Below are 24871 nucleotides of genomic sequence, written 5' to 3' on the forward strand. Positions count from 1 at the left end.
CTTTCTATGTCGGTCGTAGTCCATTTCGTAGACTTGTCTGCTGGGATGAACATATATATATATATATATATATATATATATATATATATTGTTTTTATATTTGTGGATTTTTGTATGATTTTTAACTGGTGGTCATGGCTTAAAGTTTTATTCTGAACTTATTTTGGCCTCCTTCCACACACTTATTCTGTAATGTATTATTATTCTTAGTTGGTTTTACTATTAAGCTATTAAACAAACAAACAAGCAAGTCACAACAATAGCTACCGAAACGTGTTATAGAAATTCATTACTTGTAATAACATTTATTTTTTATTACTGAGATATTGTTCATTTTTATATTTACAGTAGAACATTTGCATACATGTGTCCCTACTACAGTACTATACCTCCAAGTCCACAAGTTTGAGAGCATGACGTCCATTCAGACCACTGTGACATTTTACAGTCAATGGGACACAAAACCAAACAATCCTGGACCAAAACACTCTCTTGTGGTAAATTGTACTATAGGATAAATGGAAATGGAATTGTTTAAGGCAAATATCATGCAATCATTAGTTGGGCAGCATGTCAACAATATTGTTCACTAAAGCCCTGCCTGGATTATAAAATTTTATCTGACAAAAACAAGTGACATGCCTAAATAAGGTCATGATGATGTCACATATTTAGGCACATCATGACTATATATGGGCATACAACAATTTTTTGACAAAGAAAATTTAGTAATCTGGACAGAGCTTCAGAAACACAAGTCTTATTTATATTAGTGCAATATAAGATGTGGCCTCTACACTTCACTCATAACTCTTGTTGCTTTTATGGAAACCGAACCTATATAAGTGATCTTACCTTCTGACAAACGGACCAAGCTACAGGCACACCCATCTGATTGATGCAGTCCAGGCTACGAGCTTGCTTCCCAGCACCACATATGGCGTGACTGTGCAGCTCACACGCACCCCAGTAAGACAGTTTCCAGCTGTACCGGTTACACTCGCAGGCCTCGAATTCAGTGGTGTCCGATAGGCTACTACCGCTAGAAGGATACCGCAGCACAGCACGCTCCCGCTGTCTTCGACTACCAGGTGTACATATCTGGGAATGGTACAAAAACATAGATTAATGATTCAAAAACCTTTTTAGCAGAATTACAGATTCTATTTCCTTTGTTGGGGTGTTATTTTAAAAGAAAAAGGTAATAACTTGTTTATCCAGGTAAGTATTCAAATAATAGAAATACAATTTAACATTTCAAAATGAACTTTTCTTACCAGAGGGCATTCTGTCCACTCCGACCATTCTCCAACAATAAGTTCATCAGAGCAGGCTATACGACACGGCCGATTGGTACTAGGTTGATTTGTGCTGCTACACATTGTATCATATGCTGGTACCTCATCAGCAACCGGGGTTGCTTTTGAGTAACACCTGTAATGATTCACAACAATAATCAATTAAATCTAGTCAACTTGCATAGTAGTAAATTTGAAACTAAAGAAAAAATTATATTTATGGTAAAATAATTGACAACTACAGCCCCATCAGACACAAAATGTGGATCTAAAAATAGGAAAAATTATTTTCCTTTTTAAAATAACTTTGGCAATAAATATGCTAAAATTTCTGAGGACAGCTTAAAATAGCCAAAAATTTCAAGTTTTTTTAGGCATGAGGGAGAATACTGTCTAAGCACCCATCCTGCTGGTCATAGTCGGAAATTTTCATTCTTGTCAGACAGCATTATGAAACACTTGTCAAAATGATTAGAATCACCCATCCCAGCACATAAACTTCAATATGTTAAACTTCAAAATTTTTTTAAATAAAGTTAGAAATATTATATCACAATAGATTGCATAACTTCTTTTGTTAAATGTATCAGTAGACTCACAAGATAACATTTTTGCAACTTACCGAACACTTCTATATTGAATTCCTGAACCACAATTACCGTTCTCTTCAAATCGCTGCAGTGAACAATCTTCCCACAGTCCAGCCTTCCAAAAGAATTGGTCTGGAGATGTGTAGCAAACAACCTCTTCAGTAACCTGTGAATCAAGAAATATGGTAAATATTACCAATATTATAAAAAAGAATATATTAAAAATAAATTATAAATACAAAAATATATACATTTTAGAAATTACATCCGAGAAAATCGTGAAAAAAACCCCCATTTTTGCAAATGAAAAAAAATTAACACCAATATGCATGTCATCCTTTCTATGGTACAATTACTTTAGTCAATGGATTGATTGGTTGGTTGGTTGACTGAATGATTGATTGACAGATTGGCTGATTTTAACAAAAATCAACATTAAATATTTAATTGATTGATGGTTCTTACGATATTATTCTTATGTGGTGGGCATTGTCTGCCACCATTCATGTCCGGCTTGATCACACTACGGGTTCTAGTCTTGATGCCAGACCCCACTGTTTTACTACAGGAGGTCCACGGAGTCCACTGACTGAGCTGACAATTCACAGGACAAGGCAGACTGCAATTCATAGTTTCATATTCTGAAAGAAGATATTAAGAGTGGAAATCAAGATGGAAGAACTCGCGTCAAATATTACACGCCATCGAATAAAATTGAAAGAGATTTATTCCCACAATGCATCATTAAAATACACCATATCATTACAGATAAATACATAATACCACAATCCAAAGTTATGCTTCCCATAATGCATCATAATATATACCATCATACACTCTATTAGCATCCATAAAACAACACAAACATTCTCCATACCCAGGGTTCGATTTAGTACTAGTCCGTCGTTTAATGTCTAGTAAAAACACCTCTGGGCTAGTAAACCTAACTTTATTACTAGCCTGGTAGGCCAGTGATTTAGTAGTAATAAACTATTTTTTCCAGTATGCTTGGCCAAGAACATAATGTTACTGATGTAAAATGTAGCCAATGATTGGGCTAGTAAAATAGCCAATGGTCTAGTGAAATATACAGTAAACAAGCCCAGTGGGCTGATCACAAATTTAAGTCGAGCCCTGCATACCATTACAACATTTCATGATGCATTACAACAATATATGCTTTTGACTAAAGGATATTAACAATATCATTGTTACATAGTATCTGTTTCTGTTTTGCTAAATATTAAATTGACTTTTATACAAATGATTATTTTTAAGGTCTTGATGCAAAACAACGTTTAGGTGATCAAGTGTTTCCATAAAATACTGTTAAATATTGTATTATTATGTATCAGCATGGATGCTGCTTCTATTCAAAATTTAAAAATAATATTTCAAATTTTAAAAATGATACACTATTTGAGAAAAAAATGTCAAATAAAATAAAACAGATTTTAAACACAAAAGGTAAGCAGTACTAAGCAAAATATTAACAACAGTTCATTCAATATAAAATTAAATATCAAAAGAATTTCTGAAACATTGATTTGTTTCTGAATTTGAGTAAAGTGTTATGTACTGTACATCACTAACCTTCTGTTAAATCACATCGACTTACGGCCACAGCCTGTCCCTCTTCATTCTGGCAAATGACAGCTCTGTATTTTAACCCTCTTATAGTGCCATCGTCTTTACACATGTTCTGTGATTCCATTACCTGACCTGCACTGTCCAATCCAAGAAGGCACTGCGACCAGTTCCCAACTGAGGCAGACGTATACGTGTCGCATTTACAAGAACGTGTTTCAATCGTGGGATACAACGTACTGTCTTTACAACGGACATTTACCTTCTTATTTCCTAAACAAAAGAAGTAAATGGTTAACACACTAATGTACAGTACTGCGTGTTGCTAAGATTGCATCAGATCGCTGTTCCACATATCTCCCCACAAACTTTCCTCCCGATACTACACTATTATATTATAAGCAGAAGAATCATATTCTATAAAATAGAATAATAATATGAATAAGAATATTAGCACAGAAATTCTAAATCAAACCATATTTAATTAACTCAATTTTAACTTCCAAAATCATGGGCGCAGATCATGGGTTCCTCCACATATATTTAAGGTGGGGTTGGTCCCCACCATTTCGAAAGCAATATAGTTTCATAAGTTAAAACGATGCCTCAAAATTGTTGAAATGAACTTCATAAATGACCAAGGTTTTACGAAAGAGCCAGAATACATGATAATGAATTTTACTATATATAAGAGTGTCATTTCCAGCCATCTAGAGGTACTATTTTCACACCTCAGCCCCAACCTTTGTGTGGACTCACGATTGTCCGCCCAAATTTTCAAAACAGATCTGCACCCATGTTCAGAATGCTTTGTAAATGCTGTCAAATTTCACATGACAAATGATATGCCTATGTATGGGTGTGGTATGACATCATGGTGCCCATATATGGGTGTGGTACAACATCATGGTGCCCATATATGGATGTGGTATGACATCATGGTGCCCATATATGGGTATGGTACATCATGGTGCCCATATACAGGTGTGGTATGACATCATGGTGCCCATATATGGGTGTGGTACGACACCATGGTGCCCATATATGGGTGCAATATGATATCATCATGCTTGTATATGAGAATATTACACACATTTGACACATAAAGTTAATATTGTGTCTAGCTTCACATGTTGACTGCCACACAAAATGGTGAATGAACAATTTTTTGAAATAAAAAAAATTGTTTTTCTAGCCAAAATTCTACTGGAACAACTGGGACACAACCAACCTTTTCCTCTGGGTTTTCGGTTACGCGTTTGGATGCCTTTGCAGCCGTCAGAGCAGTCGCTCCACCTGGACCAGTTAGTAAGAAGACACTCGTTATCGCACATTACATTACATGGTTTAGATCGAGCGGGCATTTCAGACGAGTATTTTAAACAAAAGTTGATGTCGGCTGGTTCTTGGCCTTTTAGGCATACAACATCTAAAAAAAAATAGAGAAAGGAAAAATGAAATATTATTCTTAATCAACTGTATTGTAAAATAGTAATCAGTTTTATTTTGATCTCCATGTAATATTGCTGCCATAAAGTTAATTGTTTCTAATAAAGTAAAAATATACATATCTGCAATATATATTCTACATATTTTTTAATCAATCTCAATTAATTTATTAATATTAAATTTTTATTGTGGCGCAAATTAAATTACAAAATTTCTTAATACAAGTTTGCAACTTGACCCCCATTTAAGAGGAATATAAAGTAGTTTCAACATAATTATTTGCACTTTTTGTAATTATTAGCCTATGATCACAATGACTAGAATGTAATTAGTTACTGCATACCCCTTGTTTGCAGCCCTGGACCACAATCTCTCCGAGATGGTAATTTACAATCCTTATCCCATGTTCCAATGGTCCATTTATATTCATGGCAATGTTCTGGTACAACACACAGCCGACGATCGTGCAGATTAGGCGGGCAGGCTCTTCCTCCGTTCTTAGCTTTCTGCAGGATGTATCGGTAACGGTGTATTGTTGGGGTGTCGTGACATGTGTCAGGGCAGGAATTATAGTCACTGAAGGCTGACACATGGCAGTCTTGGGTGCAAGGAACCTGACATGGTCTTGTGTCGGAAGGCTTGGGAAGGTCGCCGCATCTAGTAAGCAAATAAATGGGAGAAGAAAAATTGTTTTTATAGGTTTTATAGAAATTAACATGGTAGAATCCTCTCAATTCTGTCTTTTATCACATAAAAATAACAACCCTCAGTCTACTTGCTCGATGCGCTTCAAGGCTTGAAGCATCCCCCCATTGTACCCTGCTTGCACCCTGTTTAGAGTGTCTTGATCTTAGATTTATATTGTAATGTTGCAATTTCACCATTTTGTATTCTATGTTAAGAAAATTTGATGATTAAGAAACGTCAGTACTAAAAATTCATATCCAGTCAAAATAAATAAATTCATGAATCATTCTTAGTCAGATTGCTAATCCTCATCTTACTTTCATTAGCTCAATCATATAAGCTATGAGAACAAGCTGGCATTTGTAAGTAGAATACTATATATCCTTTAAATTGTAATTCACCTTTCATCTTGAGCAGTTTTATTCCTTTCTAATCTCACACACTGAACATCTCTTCGTTGGATACCTTGTCCACAGATGCCATCACCCAGTCTATCTGGGTTGGTAGAGGTTTCCGCAACCTCACAACTTCCCCAGGCCCTTGTTACCCACTCAAAGAACAGACAAGGTTCAAGTCCGCATTGCCTCATTTGCTGAAGTTCTTTTCGATTTGGACATGGAGCACCATTTTCTATTTTTAAAAAAATCCAAAATTAATGATTACTCCACAGGAAACCATTCAGCATGTATGATATAATTATTTATTTATCAATATAGTAAAATTATAAATATACCATAACTCAAATGTACACAACCCTTTAATTGATGTTAATAATTATAATAATAAACATTACTAAATATCAATAGGCTCTATTTTCATTTATGATTTCCAGATCTTAAAAAATAATTGACCATCTCCATGGCGGAGTGGAGTGGAAGTACTTCACGGTGAATCACACCAAGGATAACCAACTAAGTTTGAAGATTTGTTTCCAGTGGGGTCCTTCCGGTAGGGAATTAGGCAGTACACCAGAAGACAATCCCCTATTCTACTGCGTTCTTAAACGTGCACATGGGCCATATTGCACACGAGACCAACTTCTTAAATGTCTCATCCGAAAGAGGGTATCGTAACTTGAATCTCAGCCCTCCAGCTGAAACACAAGGAGAGTGCGATGGGAATTGACCGGGGACCTAGAGACCGCCACGGTTCAGCGCACACACAGTGGCTACCACGAGCCGACTAAGCTAAGCTGCTCTCTGGCAACAACAACAACAACATCAACAAGAAGAGGCACACATTACACACAAATAGCCTCCCCAGAGGGGACAGCAAAATCATATATGTATATGAATATGACAGCAGAATCAAAAAGAACAAGTTCACAACAAAAATCTTCTGCTTACCTGATGGATTGGCGACAATGGATCGGTTACGATACATCGAGCCTATACGGTTGTTTTTGCCGATACATGTTTTTGAGCATTCAGACCACGGTGCCCACTCCCCAAGGACACAATCTCCAGGGCAGGGAAGTTCACACGCCAATGATGTCTGCGGTTTGTAGGGCCCACACATGCTGTCACTTACAGTGATCTAAACAAATTTTATATAATAAAGAAAAAAAATAACAGATAACTATTATTTTTAAAAAGATACTGATACAATAAAGAAGAGGAATGAAACCAAAATTGGTTGAATCTAAACTTTTTTTTGACAGACTATTTTGAAAACTGTTGTAATGTATAAGTATAATCATTATGCATATATATAAGTTCTAATGTTATATTTTAAATTCATCTGGTAAACAGTTTTACTCTTGCAAATTATATAGCAAGAACAAATTTATTGATGTAGCTTACCCCATCATTATCAATGCACAGGATAGTCCTGGTTTTGTTACCAGTTCCACATCGCTTATTCTTATCAAACAGCATACATGCGCCCGGTTTCCCTATGTCCCACCGGAAGCACATTCCCGAATCACATGGCATGGATTCACTAAGTGGTGGACACTTTACTCCATCCAATGATGGTTCAACGAGGATAACACGTGTTCGTTTTCGAACCCCTGTAAAAAATAGTGCAAAAAAAAAAATCGTAAATAATGTTTCTATATAAGACAATCAATTAATATTATACTAAATTGGAATAAAAATAATCCATCAATATACCTGGACTTGTTGCATTAGTTCCTACTGGACAGGTGGTTGGGATGCATATACCCCAGTCACTCCATGGTGATACCTTACAATTCATGGTACAGGGCACAGTGCACACCTCGACTATACTTGGTGAGGGGCCTTCACTGCACAGAGAATCATCAACTGGTGCATATGCTGTGAAAGAGAGGTTAAAAAAATTGGTTCGATATTTGGCCGAGAGGTAGTGCTCCTGCTTCTTTAGCTGAACATCCTGGTTCAAACCCGGCCAGTGTTGGATTTCAGTTAGACTCAAATCGCTCTGCTCCTTGAATAACCCTTGAATGAGAGTTAGGCTGGATAATGGGAAATGTATCCATTGCAAGTTGGTACTGGGGCTGTACTGCAGCTGCTGGAGGTCCCCAGGGGCCAGCCAAAATTTCCAATTTTAAATATTTGGAATTGGACAAAAAAAAAAATTAATCTAAATGTTAATTCCAAAGTATGCAATTATATATTAAGAGAAGAAACCATGAAATAATCTAACATATCAATTTTGGGCTGTTTTGGCCACATAATAAAACATTTTTCATACTGCGCATGTAAGAAAGGCAAAAATGAACAGATTTAGTACGCTGCGCGGCACAGTGTTTGGATGATTTCATTATCCGAAAAGGGTATATAAGAATGCACTTTTTTAAACGATCAATCATTGGTGAAAAAAACACTGTAGAAATAAGATATGTCCACTATCAGGAATATTCATTTAATTTTAACAAGTCTTTGATACAGTAGGTGCCATATTTTTTTCAGTTCAGAAAATGGAATGCGTCAATTCCCTGGGCTGGCTGTGTGTTTGGGCAGTTTTGTCTTTTTGAAAGCTTTTAAAAGAATGGAAATATGACAGAAGAAGAAGTTATACAATCACATTATTTTTTTAACTGATTACAAGTAAATTTGCTTTCTGTTTCCGCTTCAACCTAAGCAATCATGTTTAGTGTAGTCAAAGTTATGACGTAAAGAAACGATTACTCATAAGCCAGCTCAAATCCTGTTGAAAACACACTAATAACGACAATATTTTCGTAATTCAACCCAAAAATGACGGGGCGAAATATTTGAAAAAAAAAATTTTTGTAAATTGTTTGCAATACCTATATTTACAAACTTCTATAAACCGTTTCAACCTAATTTATCTGACCTTTAGTTTTAGAGTTACGGTTTTTGTAGTAAAAACAGTCAATATTTTTGAAGAAGCGCTAATGGTTAAGAGATAAGTTAATTTTCATGGTGGCACCCTTGCATTTAAGTGGACCTAACAAATTGATATGTATCTAAACCAAACATTAAACTAATTTAGCAAGAAGAGGCAATTAAGTACATTTGATGTATATTTTATATTTATATTTTTCATTGATTTAAAATAGTTTAGTTTATGATGAGCTAAAGATTGTCTATGAAGAAAACCTAAAAAACTTTAAATATCAGTAGTGAAACTAAATGTAGAGTGCTGTGGAATATGATTGATAAATATAACAAAATGTATGTATGTTGGTCGGGTGATTCTATCACTTGATTCTATCAACTGCATTAATGTATGTGAAATCCAACATGCCTGTAACATAGTCTCACGTACAGAGCATTCTGTGCCCATGTCATCATTAATAGCATTCTGCCAGAGGCAAGAAGGTCTTGTTTCATAAACATTATCATCATCATCTTCATCTTTTCCACTGATGCTTGTCCAAGCTTTTTGCCAAACGTTTCATATAGGTGTAGCTGCAGTGGTGGCATGAGTCAAAAGGGGAACTGCCCCACACTGGACATGAATGGGGTCGTCCAAGCTGACTGGAGGCCCAAAGCATCCCCTTGTTTCAGACCCCCTGACAGACATGTTAAACTACATGTTAGATAAATTAATGGATCCACCACTGTGTAGCTTGCCTCTCTTTAGAGCCCAGGGTCCGGATTTATCAACCTAGAAATCAGCTTAAATTCGTCTTAAGTTCATTTTTTTGCTTAAGTCAGATTTATCAATATTGCTTAGCTTAAAAATTGCTTAAAATTAAAAAATTAATTGTATGCATGCGCCATGTAAGATGTTTTTTTAAGTTAAGATTTTGTTAAGATGGTTTGATAAATCAGCTTAAAATATTTGCTTAGGGACATCTTAACTTCTTTGACTTAAGACGTTTGCTAAGCTGAGGTTGATAAATCCAGGGCCTGGTTCTTAATAGGCAAGTTCTTCTGGCCCATGAGAACAAATTTAATTATAAAAAAATATATTTAAAGAAACTAAAATCAATAACCATTCGATGAATATTTTCCAATAAAGTGAAAGCCAAAACACAACACTGGGCCAAAGTAAAGTAGATCTAGAATTAAATCCGTTACCAACCAATTGACAAATGCCAAAAGATTGGTAGGTCTAGTCTTACAGTAGTTCAGCTAAATATGACATAGAAAATTAAAAATTAAAGCTTTATCAGAGACTTGTTTTTAGAATGAGTAGACCCAAGATTTTACAAGTGAAATGTTTTTAGACTTATAAGCCCTGGTATTTGGTGAATATAGGTAGGATAGGTAAAATCACACAGAAATACCAAGTGTCGATCTGCCAAACTATTAAGTTGAACAAACTGTATGGCTAATAAAAAAAATACTGTGTTTTTGTCACGATTATTCCTGTAACTTCATGTTTGGTTTGAAAATACTCCTACAGGATTACTATTACCAGGGAGTTGTTGTATGGACGACGTCCGAGCAGGTAACAATATTTGGTTAGGTGTCTAAGCAAGGTCAATATGAAAGAAAAAAAAAAATCTAATTTTACTCTGATAGGGAAAAAAGGCCCAATTCAGGAAATGGTACTTCACACGGAGTTACACTTTACACGAAGAAATGAAGACATGACAAGTTCTATTACCAGTCACCGACAACATTAAACATCCAGCGAACATGAAAAATATTTTTGGCATGAAAATATGCTTCATTGTTTTATTTAAAATTTGCATAAGCCTGCTTATTATTATAGCCCTATACAACTATTCAAGGACTATTTGAATGCAGCTCTTTACCACTCATCATGCTAAGTACTTAAAACCATCAGTTCCCAACAAATTCTAATTTTGTGGGAATTGAAATTATGTGGTGGTGCCAGTTGCAGAGGCAGATTCCTGTCAGAGAAAACTCTCTCAAAGAAGACCTCAACACATTCGTTATGGAAAAAAATCATATGTAACTTTTACTGAATATGAGGCTGTAAGATTGATTATGGGCCTTAAGCATTTAAACTTACTAAATTGTTACAGCTTCCTAAAGTTTAGAACCCTGGACCCCATTCAAAGGTTCTGGGACATCGCTCCTCCCCCTGCCGTTGAGCAAATACTAGCGCCACCAATTTTTTTGGGATGATTTTACAAGCAAGAAATACAAGATCAATAAGCAAGAAATAATTAAATGAAGTATCCTAATTCTTTGTTTGCAAAATATTATATCAATCTTTATGGTGCAAAAATTGTAATGAATTTAGTGTCCTAATAATGTGCTGTATTGCAATTAAAAATAGAATAGAATTTGAAATTATTAAAAAAAATCTCCAAACATCTGTGTGGCCAACAGGGGCCTTCGGCCACAGCATTTAAGAATTTTACCTTAAGTCCATAAATTATAGCAAAATACTTGAAACTCAGAGATTTTCTTTGGCCTGTGACATCAAATCTAAAAATAATTTGGCCCTTCAAATAAATTAATGAAGAACCAGGGCTTTAGACCATCTACGACTCTCTAGACATACATGAAGTGTAGCGAGGCCAAAAAGATGGTTGAGTTGAGAGTTAAGAGTGATATTAGCATTTTCATTACAGGCAAAAAAATATACTTATGACTGCTAATTTAGAATCATACTTACTGGTGTCATTCTGCCTTACACAGAAGGCCTCTCGTTCACGAATACCGCCCCCACACAGGTCTCCAATGATTGTGAGATGCGTGGCTTCATCGTTTGTTAAAAGTTTTCTTACATTGCATGGTGACCAATCAGAAACGTGCCATGCAAATCTGACATAAAAAATTATCAATAATTAATTGACATCAAAACGGATAAATATTGTTAATATTATTATTATATTATATTATACTAAATTAAATTACCCCAATCACTATCAGGCTATATTACATATATAACGCAATTTTTAAAATTTTATATAAATGACATGGTTCTATTTTTTAGAAAATATATTATTTTGAATTGCTAGAATAAATAAAATTAACATTATCATCATTACAAATAATTACAATGCTTTATCATTTATTTCAATTTTTTATTACTTAAATTTTTTTATTTACAAAAGCTCAAATTAACATTAATGTTAATTATTATAAATTATTTATAAATTTATAAATAAATATATATTTATATTTATATATTATTTACAGAATATAGTACTCCGTAATAGTAATACAAACTAAGACTTTAAAAACACTAAAATTTATTGAAAAAATATTTCGGCTATTCCTGCAGTCTTTGCCAACGCTTGACATAAAATAAAACAAAATTTTACGTCAAGCATTTACAAAGACTACAGAAGTAACCGAAGTATTTGTTTCAATAAATTTTAGTGTTTCTAAAGTCAACATTTTATGTATCTGAGTTTGTATTACTGTTACGAGTAATATATTCTATGTTTCGAAACACACCAATGAAAACATCGATAAAATAGTTATGGTTGGCATTATGGTTGGCAACAAAAGTATCTTGTAATAATAGTTGCAAATACTTTTACTCTGCTTCTCGTGGGTGTCTCGTCTAGGATTGCACTAAAAATATTAATTGATATCAACGACCGTAGGAGTATTACTGATACTAGATTAATTGCCAATTTGGAAGCAGTTTGCAGACAAAGCATCTAACATATGGCATCCAATATACATCACATGTCACTAATAAGTCGCTATATTTTTTGACGAATTAGTCATCCTGTTGTCATGGCAACAAATTATGGGATACTTTTATAATCTGTGGAGATAAGGGGTCTGGCGTTTTGTTTGCAAATGTGAAGTTTCATTTTGGATCGAGACTAAGAAGTTTTGATGAGCTCTCTTAACTGTAATGCAATATGCCATGAGGAGCACTGACATGATTGATGAAGATGAAATGGATGGAATTTTGACATCAACATTTCGCCTCCTATATATCTCAGTTTCTAAGTATAATTTCAGAGAGTAAGTCAAACGAGATATCTCAAACTCGATTATATCATTCCTTTCCCTTTGATTAATTTATCATACCATCAGACATTAAACTCTGAAATACAGAAGATTTTTTGTTTGGTGGTTAAGATATTTGTCTACCATGCTCTGAATATTGCCCTGGACAGTGGGTGCATACTCCACAATTCTACAGTAGATAGAATATTTTTACTGGTAATAATAATTACTACTTTTATAATAATTAATATAGTGTTCCACATAAAGTGTGGAAATTTAACTATTATAAGACAGTGTGCAGTCTTCTCTATGAATTCCAACTGATGCATTAATATTCTCGGTTTCTACAGAATCGCTCACTCTATTGGCGACAGTCGCCAACAGATATTGGGAAGGTTGAATATGGTTCAACTTTGCCGATTGCGTTGCAGACAAATCGGGGTGCCTTCCCGATTGTGTCAGGGCAGCTAGCAATGCACCCTGATTCGTCTGCAACGCAATCAACATTGCTGTGCCAGGTTCAACCTTCCCGACAACTGTAGGCGAATGTTGCCGATAGGGTGAGTGATTCTATGGAACCAAGCTTATCTTAATAATAACTTGTCCAAGGACACAATCAAATGGCAGGCATGAAACAAAGACCAACAACCTCTAGCATGTACCTCAGTAGCCTGGTTTACGTCGAAATTATATCTAGATATACATCCACTTATCTAGATATAATTTCAATGTGAACCAGTCAAATTATATCTAGATATTAAAGTGGATGTATATCTAGATATAATTTTGATGTGAACCAGGCTAATGACTCTACATTTACAAACTAGCCAAATATTGACTTGGATTATGAGCACAGCATCTCCATTCTATACTTGAGGTGAAATTTAAACAGTCAAAAAAAATAATTAAAGAGGTTTTAAGTGGAGTTGAATAGCTTGGTGGTAAGGTGCTTGGCTTCCAATCACAGGTTGCTGGGTTCAATTCCTGTCACAATAACAGGATTTTATTACCACGACCTAAGTAATTCCACTTCCTAAGCCTGATAATGAGACTTTCTACGATGTACCGTAGAGCATCTTGAAGAGCGTATGTTTGTCTTGTGAAGGGATGCCACTTAGAAAAGTGATAATATTCGCTGTATGTCATATGCTTGGCCTTGGGCCAAATGAAAAGAAAAAGAAAAAGTGATGCTTACTTGAGTGAAACAAGCTTTCCATTACTGTTAACACACGCAAAGTCTCGTAGTTGCTGGCCTACTGGTAGTCCCGGGGTTTCATCAGCATTATCGTCTGCCTGTACACTACAAGCACTCCATTCTCCGACTTTTAGGTAATATCGTGCTGAGTTGGTAGGCAGACATTCTCCCGTCCTATCACACAGTCGTGATTCACTCAATGTAGGGCACTGTTCTCCTGTGTGTTGTGGCGATACGATGACACTACGTATGCGGCTCTGTGTGCCGTTGCCACATGGGTTTGAGCATTCTGTCCAGTCGCTGAATGCCGATACAATACAATTTTGTTTACAAGGCAATAAACATGGTTTTACGGTTAGCGGTTTTTCACCAAACAGTTCACAGATATAATCCTGAACAATGCCATCTGCGTCTTTGTCCACGTAATTAGTTACTTTCTCGCGACACTTCACGTCTCGTTTCTGGGTACCAACTGAATCCGGTCCACAGTCTTTAAGTTGTCTATCACTGATACTACCTTTTTTGTTTTCACATGAGCTCCATTCATCAATTTCCCACTCAAATAAGTAGCTATGCTGTTTACAAACTTTAAAACACTCCCTTCGAGTTAAGGGCTTGTCGTCTATATTACAGTTATCATCAAGGGCGGTCCAACCATCAACATGGTTGCACCATACTGCACGGTTCTGCAGGCCTCCGTGGCCGCACACGTTTGATTGACATTTCCCCCATGGGCCTGGAAAAAAAATAAATAAAAACTAATTTAATAAAAAAGAGTCCAACTTAATGTAATATTTTTAAAGGAAATACAAAATTGGCACTTTTTTCAATGATATATAATTAAAAATTAAAAATGTTTTGTTGTCACAAAGCAAGTCCGGAATTTAGTATGGTGGTTCTTCACTGCAGAAAGAAGTTGAATACAATGGTCATTAATATCAAATTATTGAGTGATAGTTTTCTTCGATTGTTTTACCAAGTGCTCTTGTGAATAATAATGTGTCGGTTTTCTATATAGTCTATTAGTAAGGCCTCAAGACAGTTTACAAGTTATTATCCCAGCCATTAGAATAAATACCTATGGAATGCATATTCTCCCAAAGGTGTATTCCATAATGTAGCAGTTAGTAATCAGGGCACTGGCACTTGAAACCCCTTATAAACGTGAGTAGAGAAAGATCACAAGCAAGTGGCCAGAGTAGGAATTAAACCCATACTTTAAGGGTTGAGACACCCAATCGATATGCACCTGTACTATACATCAGCATTTCTTATAGAGTACTACAGTGTTACATCATGATACCACGTGATACTACTCTGTTGCTATCGTTGCAAAATACGTTCAACCGGATGGCATTTTCTACACTGAAAAACAATTGATCCAAATTGCTAACATAATTATTAAGATGTTGTATCCTACTTTTTCTTTGTAAATTTGAATTGATGATTAAATGTGTGTTCGATAACTAAAATAATATGGCTTTTATGTTTTTAGTACATTTGAAGGTAAAATATTAGATTTTAAAATGCCTATTCCATGAAGTACATATTTTATGCACTTAGACCTTCAGTTGGTATTAGACAGTTACTTCATCAAATTAATACTTAAATACTGTACAGTAAAAACATTACTCTTATCTTTCATGATTTTTTTTTTTCTGTAACCTTTCATTCTGCAGGGCAATTATGTTTAAAATATACTTTTAGAAAAGAGCTTGCAGTTACATGATACCAACATAGGATGATATTTCAGCCCCACAGAACTGATTAAAGATAATTCAAATTGTTTCACTTGGAAATTGACGCATTTAGTCTGATACATCCTCAGTAATCTAACAAATAAACATGCCACATTGCACAAATACCACCAATAAATTAGGCTTACTAGCGAGTGCCCATTACTATTTCTCCCTCTAGGAGCTTTTAACATCTCCTAGGTCTGCATCTATACAGACTTTTAAATTATCTCTTTATGTTCTTTAACCTGAGTTTCTGAGTCATGCCACAAATCCAGGGAATTATCGGGAAATCTTCAACAGGTTTGGCCGCATCAATTAAGGTTTCCATTTGAATTTCCATTATATTTCATCTTCGGGTGATAAAGGATGAGATACTATGGCAACAGAAAGGAAATGGTAAAATAAATCCCATAATATATACAAGAAATTATTTCCTTGGTAAATTCACTCTGCTAATACAGAGGATTTTTAATGCGAAAAAACATGCAGTATTTTCTCATTTTCAACAGCTTTAGATTGTCGTGTGATTATGTCTAAAACACTTTTATCTGTGTTTGTGATTAACAGAGGAAAACAACTCAATTAGACCGTGAAACTGCTTCCAAAGCATCTTTACATTGTACGCAAATGCGAATTAGAAAAAAAAAATTTGTTTCACAAAATCCCAACTTTAATTTCATTACATACTAATACAGAGTACACAGCTGTAACATAAAAAATTAATAGATTTATTTAAAATATTGTGAAATGACTTAAATATCCTATACTAAAAGTATATAACAGAAATTAAGAGTGCCCGCTCTGCTACTTTGAGATCGGATTCAAAACTAGTTACTAATTGCAACCTCTGTGGAAGTTGTTGGTTCGATTCCCACCCACTTGCAAATTTTTTCCGCAAGTATTTGGGAATGTACTAATGATTCGGTACGATAACACGTCAGGTAGGGAAAACATCACTCCAATGATTTCCTGATGCAAACACACATCAAAAGAAACAAAGTTCTTATTTAAAAAGCAATTTACTCAATATAAAAAAAAAATAATTATTGAAAATTTCAATAATTTTTTATTCATTCCATTCACATAAATTTTACCTATAGATTTATTACAATAAAAGAATTTGTTGAGAAAAATACTTCAACCAAGTTATGGCTACTCATGTTTATTTAAACCTTAGTTGGTCAAACAATATATCAAAACGGAGTGATAAAATATAATTCTAACATTATTTTACATAAACAATTTCTTTAACAAAACATTGCTGTGGATATTTCTTATAATCTTCCAGAATGAACTGACCTCTCCTTTTCTACAGACTATTAGATATAATGATATATTAGTCTAGTGCACGATAAATGGTCAGCCTAGGTGCCATGCTACTAACGAACAAGATGATTATTTCAGTTTGAAGTATTTTGTGTAATTAAGAGGAAAATATATATAGGCAAGGTAATTAAAAAATGCAAATTCCATGCCTGTTGTTGATTTACTGTACTACGTTCCTTCTAAATTCCCCTGAGAATAAAACAGTAGAAATTACTCCTAGTCACCTACAGTCAATGGACTTAAGATGTAATATACTTCAAATGCTCTTGCTAGTAAAGATCTGTCCAGATTATCAAATTTTCTTTGACAAAAAGCTGTTGTATGCCCATATATAGTAATGGTATGTCTATACATGGTGATGATGTCATCATTACCATATTTAGGCATGGTTCATGTTTTTGTCTAACAAAATTTGATAGGGCTTAAGATATGGTTCTATATCATAGATGTTCATATAGATTCACCAACATTTTCTAACCCCCCTCCTTTTTTATCTTCAATCCTTCCAATTTATAAATCGTGTTACCTTTCGTCTTCTTGTTCATTGTTTATTTCATAATTTTTGCCAAGCCCCTATTCTTTTATACATTTCAGGATCCAAATTTTCTGTGGTTACATACCACAATTAATATCCCTTGCCCCTACTCCTGTTCTCCCTTCAAAACCCAATCTTCCTTCTTTCCTGGCAAATCCTCTTCTCCAAAATAAGCTATGATCCCCCTCCACATTCCCTTCCTTTCGAGCATTCCCATCCATATCCATGTTGTCCATCTAATCAATGGCCTCGACACCCTGTGACACCAACCACACCCCTCTCATTCAATTCTACATGATCTACTTCTACCAATAGTAAATTTCAAATTAGAGCTTTCACACTCTGATTGACTTCTTGTTTATGCTTTGCATATTGAATTTCAATGCAAGCAATTTGAGTCGTAATTAAAAATAATGCGATAAGCCATCTGGGGTCTTCAACCTCCTGGCAATTCTACCGTTGTCTAATAAAATGGAATACTAGCGATTCTTCCGTAATCTAGTAAGCTCTAGTGGTGAGTGGTGAGCCACATCACCAATGAGGCTATTCTAGGCCTACTGTTAATTGTACTTGGACAGAGGTGTTAAAAGAGTAGGGCCATTAAGAGGAAATGTGGACTCGGACCTATTTGAGAGTTAAGGAAGGATGATACGTAGATTTATGATGGTGTGTGTTGATTGAAAGTATAATATTCGATGCTGATGATAACGTATGGTGGTCGTATTAATAATGATGACGATAATACAATGATGATAATATTGATAAATGATAAATGATGATGATGATAATAATGATAATTGATAATGGTTTATTATGATAATAATAATAATGGTAATGTTAATAATAATTATATTATGATGTTAATTATGATGACAATATGACTGTTTATGATAAAAATAATGATGATAATGTGATTACTTATAATAATGTTGATGATAATATTGATAAATATTATGATGAAAAGACAGTAAATAGTATGATGAAATTAATAAAAATATGATTGAGTATAAAAGTAATGATGATCAGAGATATGATGATGAAAGTATCAATGATGATAATTCTAATGATAATATTAATGATGATACTTTAAGACACTATGCTAGTGATTTTGGTTTCCAAATGTTGATGAGAATGGTTGATGATGATACTGGAAATGATGAAAAAGTAATAAATAGTATGGGATAAATGGCAGTGTTCCATTCTATCGTTAATATTATTCTCAATATTAAAGATGATAAAACATTTATCATTATTCAATGATGCTATTTACTATTACTAATTAAACTCTAAATGAACAGAAGATAAAAGAGCTCTGCACAACATGATTCATTAGACAATGTGCTGTGAGTACTAAGCCAATCATCTTAAAACAGATCAAATGCCAAGCTGCAGAAGACATGAAAAACATCATTTGACAAGAATTCAATTAGCTGTTGAATAGTTTGGATAACAGAAAGGATCTCAGTAAAATACTTTTCCAATCAAATATGACGTACGAATCTTTAACTTAAGAGCGGTAATAAATCTATCAAAACACATCACTATGATAATAACTTCTAATTGACTTGTATGCAGAAGAGGAATCTGTTGTCTTCAGAACGCAGAGCTGTCGAACTGTAAATTGCTCCTAGCAAGAGTAATTTTTTCTATCTACCGGTATATGGACATCATCTTTCGGTAGGAGGAATCCTGATATTTCTACTCCTCTATTCTGCCCTACTGCTTAATGCATGTGCCATAATTCCATATCATCAATCCAGCCTTTCCGCTTCAGTATTTTTCTAACCCTTGCTATTGGAATGCAATTCATTGCCTTATTTGTAATTCGTATTCATTGATTGTGTCCTAAGGTCTGTGATGAAATCTGAAAAACCCTTTAAAATTCAATTACAACAATTCATTGCTCATTTAAAAGGAATAAAGTTATTACATACACAGATCAAACAATTCAGTTTTCACTAATTTTCCGACTTTTTGATTTAAAAAAAATCGTTGAATTGTTGACTAGCAAATTTAAGAATAAATTGGGATTTATGTTGTTTAAGCAATTTTCAATTGATTTAAGCAAGAAGCGAGGTATCGAAACCTTCATGTCAAGGTTGGGAAACCATTCTATTCCTACTGCATGGTTTGAGTAAGGGCAAATTAAAGTGGGAAAGAGAGGACATGTTCCCCCTTTAATTGTAGATTATTTTGTAAAAGGTAAGCCACTATAGATGCTGTTACTAGACATTATGACTTAATAACATTTATTTGTTTCTAACTTATGCTTGGTAGACCTAGGGATTTTTTAGGAAAGGTCAGGGATGGCGAGCCAACCTATTCACCCTCTAGATCCACCCATGTTTTAACATACACTTTCTCCTTCTCCATCCAATTGTATACTGCAAGTTTGTACTGCTCTACCAAACATAACCTAACATTAAAATTAGCAATGCTAAAAAAAGGGAATTGACAGCTAACTTTTATTTGCTTGACGTTTAAGAACTCTTGTACGGTAAGTAGGGACTTGCGACTGTAGATGATGCGAAAAGTATGGACTTTTATCTGGTAAGTAGGAACTTGTGCTTGTAGGTAAAGTGAGAAGTATGTCGGTTTTGTAACCCTCTTGGTTTTTAGCCGTCGGTGAGTCACAGAATATTTCAAAGCTCATTCTGTTGACTCTTAAAATTTGCACATAATTGGAAAAGAGTGTCAATGTGAGAAGAATGAAAACAATGACAAAAGTGATAGTTAAGAAAAAAGCCTCATCATAAAATATGGATGTTTATATCATGAAATAGACAATAAAGAAAATTAATAATACTGTACAGTATAACATTGATTGTATTAATGCTTTATCAGATTTTCAATATTTTATGACAAAATTATAAAATTATGTATGGACAGAAAATTAACAATAAAACATTATTACAAATGAAGTGTATTCTTAATTTTTTTTTCATCTAAGATTACATTCTTATCATAAAATAGTAAAATATTAATACTACAACATTAAACTATGCTTTATCAGACTATTATTATTTAATGATAATAAATCATAAACTTAAATCAAATTTTGTATATATTATTAGACAAAGCAATTCATTTAAAAGTTATTCCCATATTTGGTGCCATATTCTATTTATTTTTTTCCATGAAATAATCAGCCTTTGGGATAATGGGCTTACTGTAGTGTTGAAACAAAGCAGATGAGAAATGGTCCCAAAAACTTAAGAATATAGTTAAAGTGTACTGTAAATACACAATAATATTAACAATAAAGTGATTTAATTCCTTTACTTTGTCAAAATAGATTAATAACTTATTGAATTAATTAATAACAATAATTATATTATACTAAACTAAATATTTCCTAAAACTAACTGGAGTGATAGGGTCTGATCAATCCAAGGCAACTTTGCAACAACTTTAAGTTGTTACATTTCTTAAATCTTTATAATCCTTTTGTTCTCTCGTTTCTGAATAAAAATTACATAATCTGAGACAATTAAATAATTTAGTGTTTATTTATATACTTTTTGAGACTGGTGTCTGCAACAAGTCACATTCCTGACAATTTGTTTGAATCAAAAATGGCAGCACTATTAAGACAAACTCTTTCTACAGTTCAATGGGTGCTACGAAGTCAATGAGAAAAGATTTATCATGTTCAAACTATATACATTTAGTACGATTTAAGGACGTACATTTAAGAGTTTTCCAGATTCATTCATCAAAAGCAGAAAAAAAAAAAACCAGACCGGGTTACAAACAAATGAGACAATTCATATGATTGGCAGCTATCAAAATATTACATTAAGATATTGACATAAAATAACTATACAGCTAGATTAATAAACCAATAAATCTATTAGTATACCACAAAAAAATGACAAGATACTATTACTGTATATTCAATATTTAATTAAATAATAAATTTAATAATTTATAAATTTGATGATGAAAGAGAACAGAAACCGCACATCTTACACACGCACACAATCACAACATCTATGCTATACGTGAACAAATTTCTGAATGAAACGTTGGTCAGCGAATGAAGAAAATTTGTATGTTCTATATTAAATGATTTATGAGAACTAAATCGGCTATTAAATTTCTACTTTCTCATTTATCCTTTGATTTAATCCTTTACGAAAGCTACAGCGAGGGCAGTGCAAGAATACTGTACACGCTTAACACAGGTGGTGGTTTGGTTTTTTTCATGCTTCTCCTCTGTCACTCATAAAATTGTTTTTCCCTCAAAATACTGTACAGTACCAGAATTTTATCAAGTGTAGATGCATTATGTAAAGTTAATTGAAGGCACCCATAGGCATACATGCTATTTCTGTTATTTTTAGTATGTTTGCAGCCTGAAATGGAAAAATTACTAGCTGAGCTAATGTTCCTAAGCTCGATACATTTTGCCAAATCTTGTTTCCTACTACTTTGGGGACTTTGAGAAAGCATTAGAAAATGTAGTTACTGACAAGGGATTTGTAATAGAATTTGCTTAACTATGGAACAACCACAGGCTGAAACCGAAAGGCTATGTGACAGAAAAATGCACCGTTCCCCAGTGGAATATACTTATACATGTATCTACAGTTATGTTCTATTTGAGTTTTATAAATGGTTCAGATAGGGAAAAACACTATCGATATTTAGCAAAATTTGAATACAATCACCATTTTTGTGTCTTCGAATCTAGAATCGATTAATTCTTTTCTGTCTCTTTTTTCTGAGACATTGTTTTACAGGTCAATAGAGTTTATGTTGATGGGAACATAACTCCCTCCCACTAGAAATGTTGCTGACAGCATGCAGTCTCCCGCTTCTGATGCAAAACATTCACTGACATTTTTAAAGCAATGAACATGTCCTTTAAAGTCATGATTGAAATTTTGGAAGTAATTTGTATATTATGAGTAAAATTTTTTGTGATATTAAAGGCAAACATTTTCCACTCCAAAAGTCAGCGTTTAATTTTACGGTAGTTCCCTTGTATTACAACATGCAATAAAACATATAAAGACAAAGAATGATGGTGCATTATCATGAAAGACAAAAGCATAAATTTGAAATTTACCTGCAAGAGAGCAAAGATTATGCAATATTCTACTGAATTCACATCACCAATAGTTTCACAAGAAGTTTTCTAATATTGCTTTTTTTTCCAAATGAGAATCAGGTCAAAGCTTTTGATATGACAGATATTCAAGAAGTCCTAATTATGTTATAAGTAGAAACAAATTGCGAGATAACTACTTTGTAAGCACTCCAACTTACCTGTTTGCCAAACATACCCCGGCACTTGCGCTTCGGTGTAGAAAATGCCGCAGATGACGAACAGTAAAACCATAAGTTTCTTCATCATTAATCGTCTGTAAATAGTCTTTTCTCTTCTTCGCGTATGATTTTCTTTTTCAATTGGTGGCGATAAGCTTAAATGTTACACATGGTTTGTTTAGAGTCTCCGGACAAACTTAAATTCTAGGATGAATTCTATACCACTTTCGCTCTCTTGAGATTTGGAGCTTATGAATGAATTTTAATCAAGCCGATATCAAATGATCAATTTTGATAATCTTCAGGTCTCCTTATGACTGCTGTCTCTTACGGCAATTCGAACTCCACACAGTTAGTGTTGAATATAATTTATAATTTTTTTTTTGCAATACAATTCAGTAAGACCTTCGGCTGCCTGAAATAGAACAGAATATTCACTTAGCGAGGAAAAAAAAAACCAAAATTTAATCTATTGGAACAGATGGTAAGTCTATGAGTGAATGTGGGAAAAAATTAATGTACCTTTGCGAAAAAGATAAAAGGAGAATAAAAAACTGTGATGTGGTAGATGAGACAAACCAACCTACTTCAGATCAAATTCAAAATTAAATTATAAAAGTGAATACTATATAAGAGCAGGAATAATAATATTTTGCTTATCACATTTCAAAATGTTCAATAAAAATTGATTGTATATTGCAGTTAAATTTTCATGAAATAAAATAAGGACATAGGATTTAATAATCATCCATTCATTTTATTAAGTTTTACAATTAATATTAAACATAAATCATTAATGAAATTCAAAGAAACAGATGTAGATGTAGGTTCCAAAATGTAAATTAAAACAGATCACAGATAGGTTCTGAAGAATGAAAAATTAAGATGGGGTTTTCAGCTACTTGTCTTGTTTAGAAAAAAAAATCACCCAAAGAAATCCATTATACTAATAAAACAAAAATAATTACAATGATAATAATATTCTATTCAATTGAATTCAACAGTTCCAAACAATTATGTGTGCATAATTCACCTTCGTAATTGTACTGCAATGAATGTCAAAATATATACTACAAAATATAAACTACAAAAACTACATTTCAAACGTCATAAAAATTCAATTAAAATAATAATAATAAAGTGGCCCATGTATTAGTTTTTTTGTTTTGTTTAGGAAAATAACTTTTTAACTATTGATAGGTTAACATTTTTTATGTATTTAAAGAGGGCAGCCCTTGTAGCTAAGCCAAGGAGGTCAGCTGGTATTCAGGGGCCCTCTTTAAAAAAATGACATACATGACAATTCAATTAAATTATATCAGAAAATTGTATCATCAAATCCCATTGTTCTGGGTTGTTATAACCCTGTGAAATGCAAGGATTCCACTCATGAGCATTGAAGACTACTTCACACTGTTTAAGTGGAGCTGTGGTCATGTGGTTAAGGTGCCCACCTTTCAATCCCAAGGTGCCAGGTTCATTCCTGGTGAAAATGATCAAAATTTTTCTCACAACTATTAGCAACTCCACTCCCCAAGCTTCATAAAATAATATTTGAGATTCGGTTCATAGAATGTTGGTGGTCCAAAATCCTGCTTGGTAGAACATGGAAAAAAAATGAAATGCCTTGTAATGAGACTTAGTTTAATTCTTAAAATGGCGTGAGTAAATACTGTAACAATGTAAGATGTGAAAAAGAATATATGATAATAATAATGATGAGGAAATATCAAAATATTACAAAAATTGAGAGATAACGAAGAATGTTTTCAAATTTAAATTCAAAATTTAAATTTGAAAAACATTCAAAAATAAAAAAAAAAAAATTCAAATTCATGTTGAAGATGTACTAATGTACTTCGGTACTTAGCAACTGGCAAGTGGGTACTCTTTAAAATTACT

General features: G+C 33.7%; 1 protein-coding gene across 1 annotated transcript in view; it reads right to left on the minus strand.

Annotated features, from left to right (window-relative positions):
- LOC117102061 (thrombospondin type-1 domain-containing protein 7B-like) overlaps window positions 1-23384 on the minus strand; it is a 30644-nt gene extending 7260 nt beyond the window's left edge. The window contains exons 1-15 of the mRNA XM_033242276.1: window positions 22970-23384; window positions 14096-14831; window positions 11603-11751; window positions 7726-7890; window positions 7414-7622; window positions 6958-7147; window positions 6013-6241; window positions 5268-5581; window positions 4707-4904; window positions 3482-3748; window positions 2354-2529; window positions 1921-2054; window positions 1278-1434; window positions 856-1101; window positions 390-507 (exon numbers count right to left, since the gene is read on the minus strand). Coding sequence (XP_033098167.1) covers window positions 390-507; window positions 856-1101; window positions 1278-1434; window positions 1921-2054; window positions 2354-2529; window positions 3482-3748; window positions 4707-4904; window positions 5268-5581; window positions 6013-6241; window positions 6958-7147; window positions 7414-7622; window positions 7726-7890; window positions 11603-11751; window positions 14096-14831; window positions 22970-23057 — 3376 coding nt within the window. The 5' untranslated portion in view covers window positions 23058-23384. The remainder of the gene's footprint in view (window positions 1-389; window positions 508-855; window positions 1102-1277; window positions 1435-1920; window positions 2055-2353; window positions 2530-3481; window positions 3749-4706; window positions 4905-5267; window positions 5582-6012; window positions 6242-6957; window positions 7148-7413; window positions 7623-7725; window positions 7891-11602; window positions 11752-14095; window positions 14832-22969) is intronic.
- Window positions 23385-24871: the final 1487 nt, after the last annotated feature.

This window comes from Anneissia japonica, unplaced genomic scaffold, assembly GCF_011630105.1.
Source record: "Anneissia japonica isolate Jap-2015-1 unplaced genomic scaffold, ASM1163010v1 scaffold997_len2565447_cov190, whole genome shotgun sequence".
Taxonomy (NCBI): domain Eukaryota; kingdom Metazoa; phylum Echinodermata; class Crinoidea; order Comatulida; family Comatulidae; genus Anneissia; species Anneissia japonica.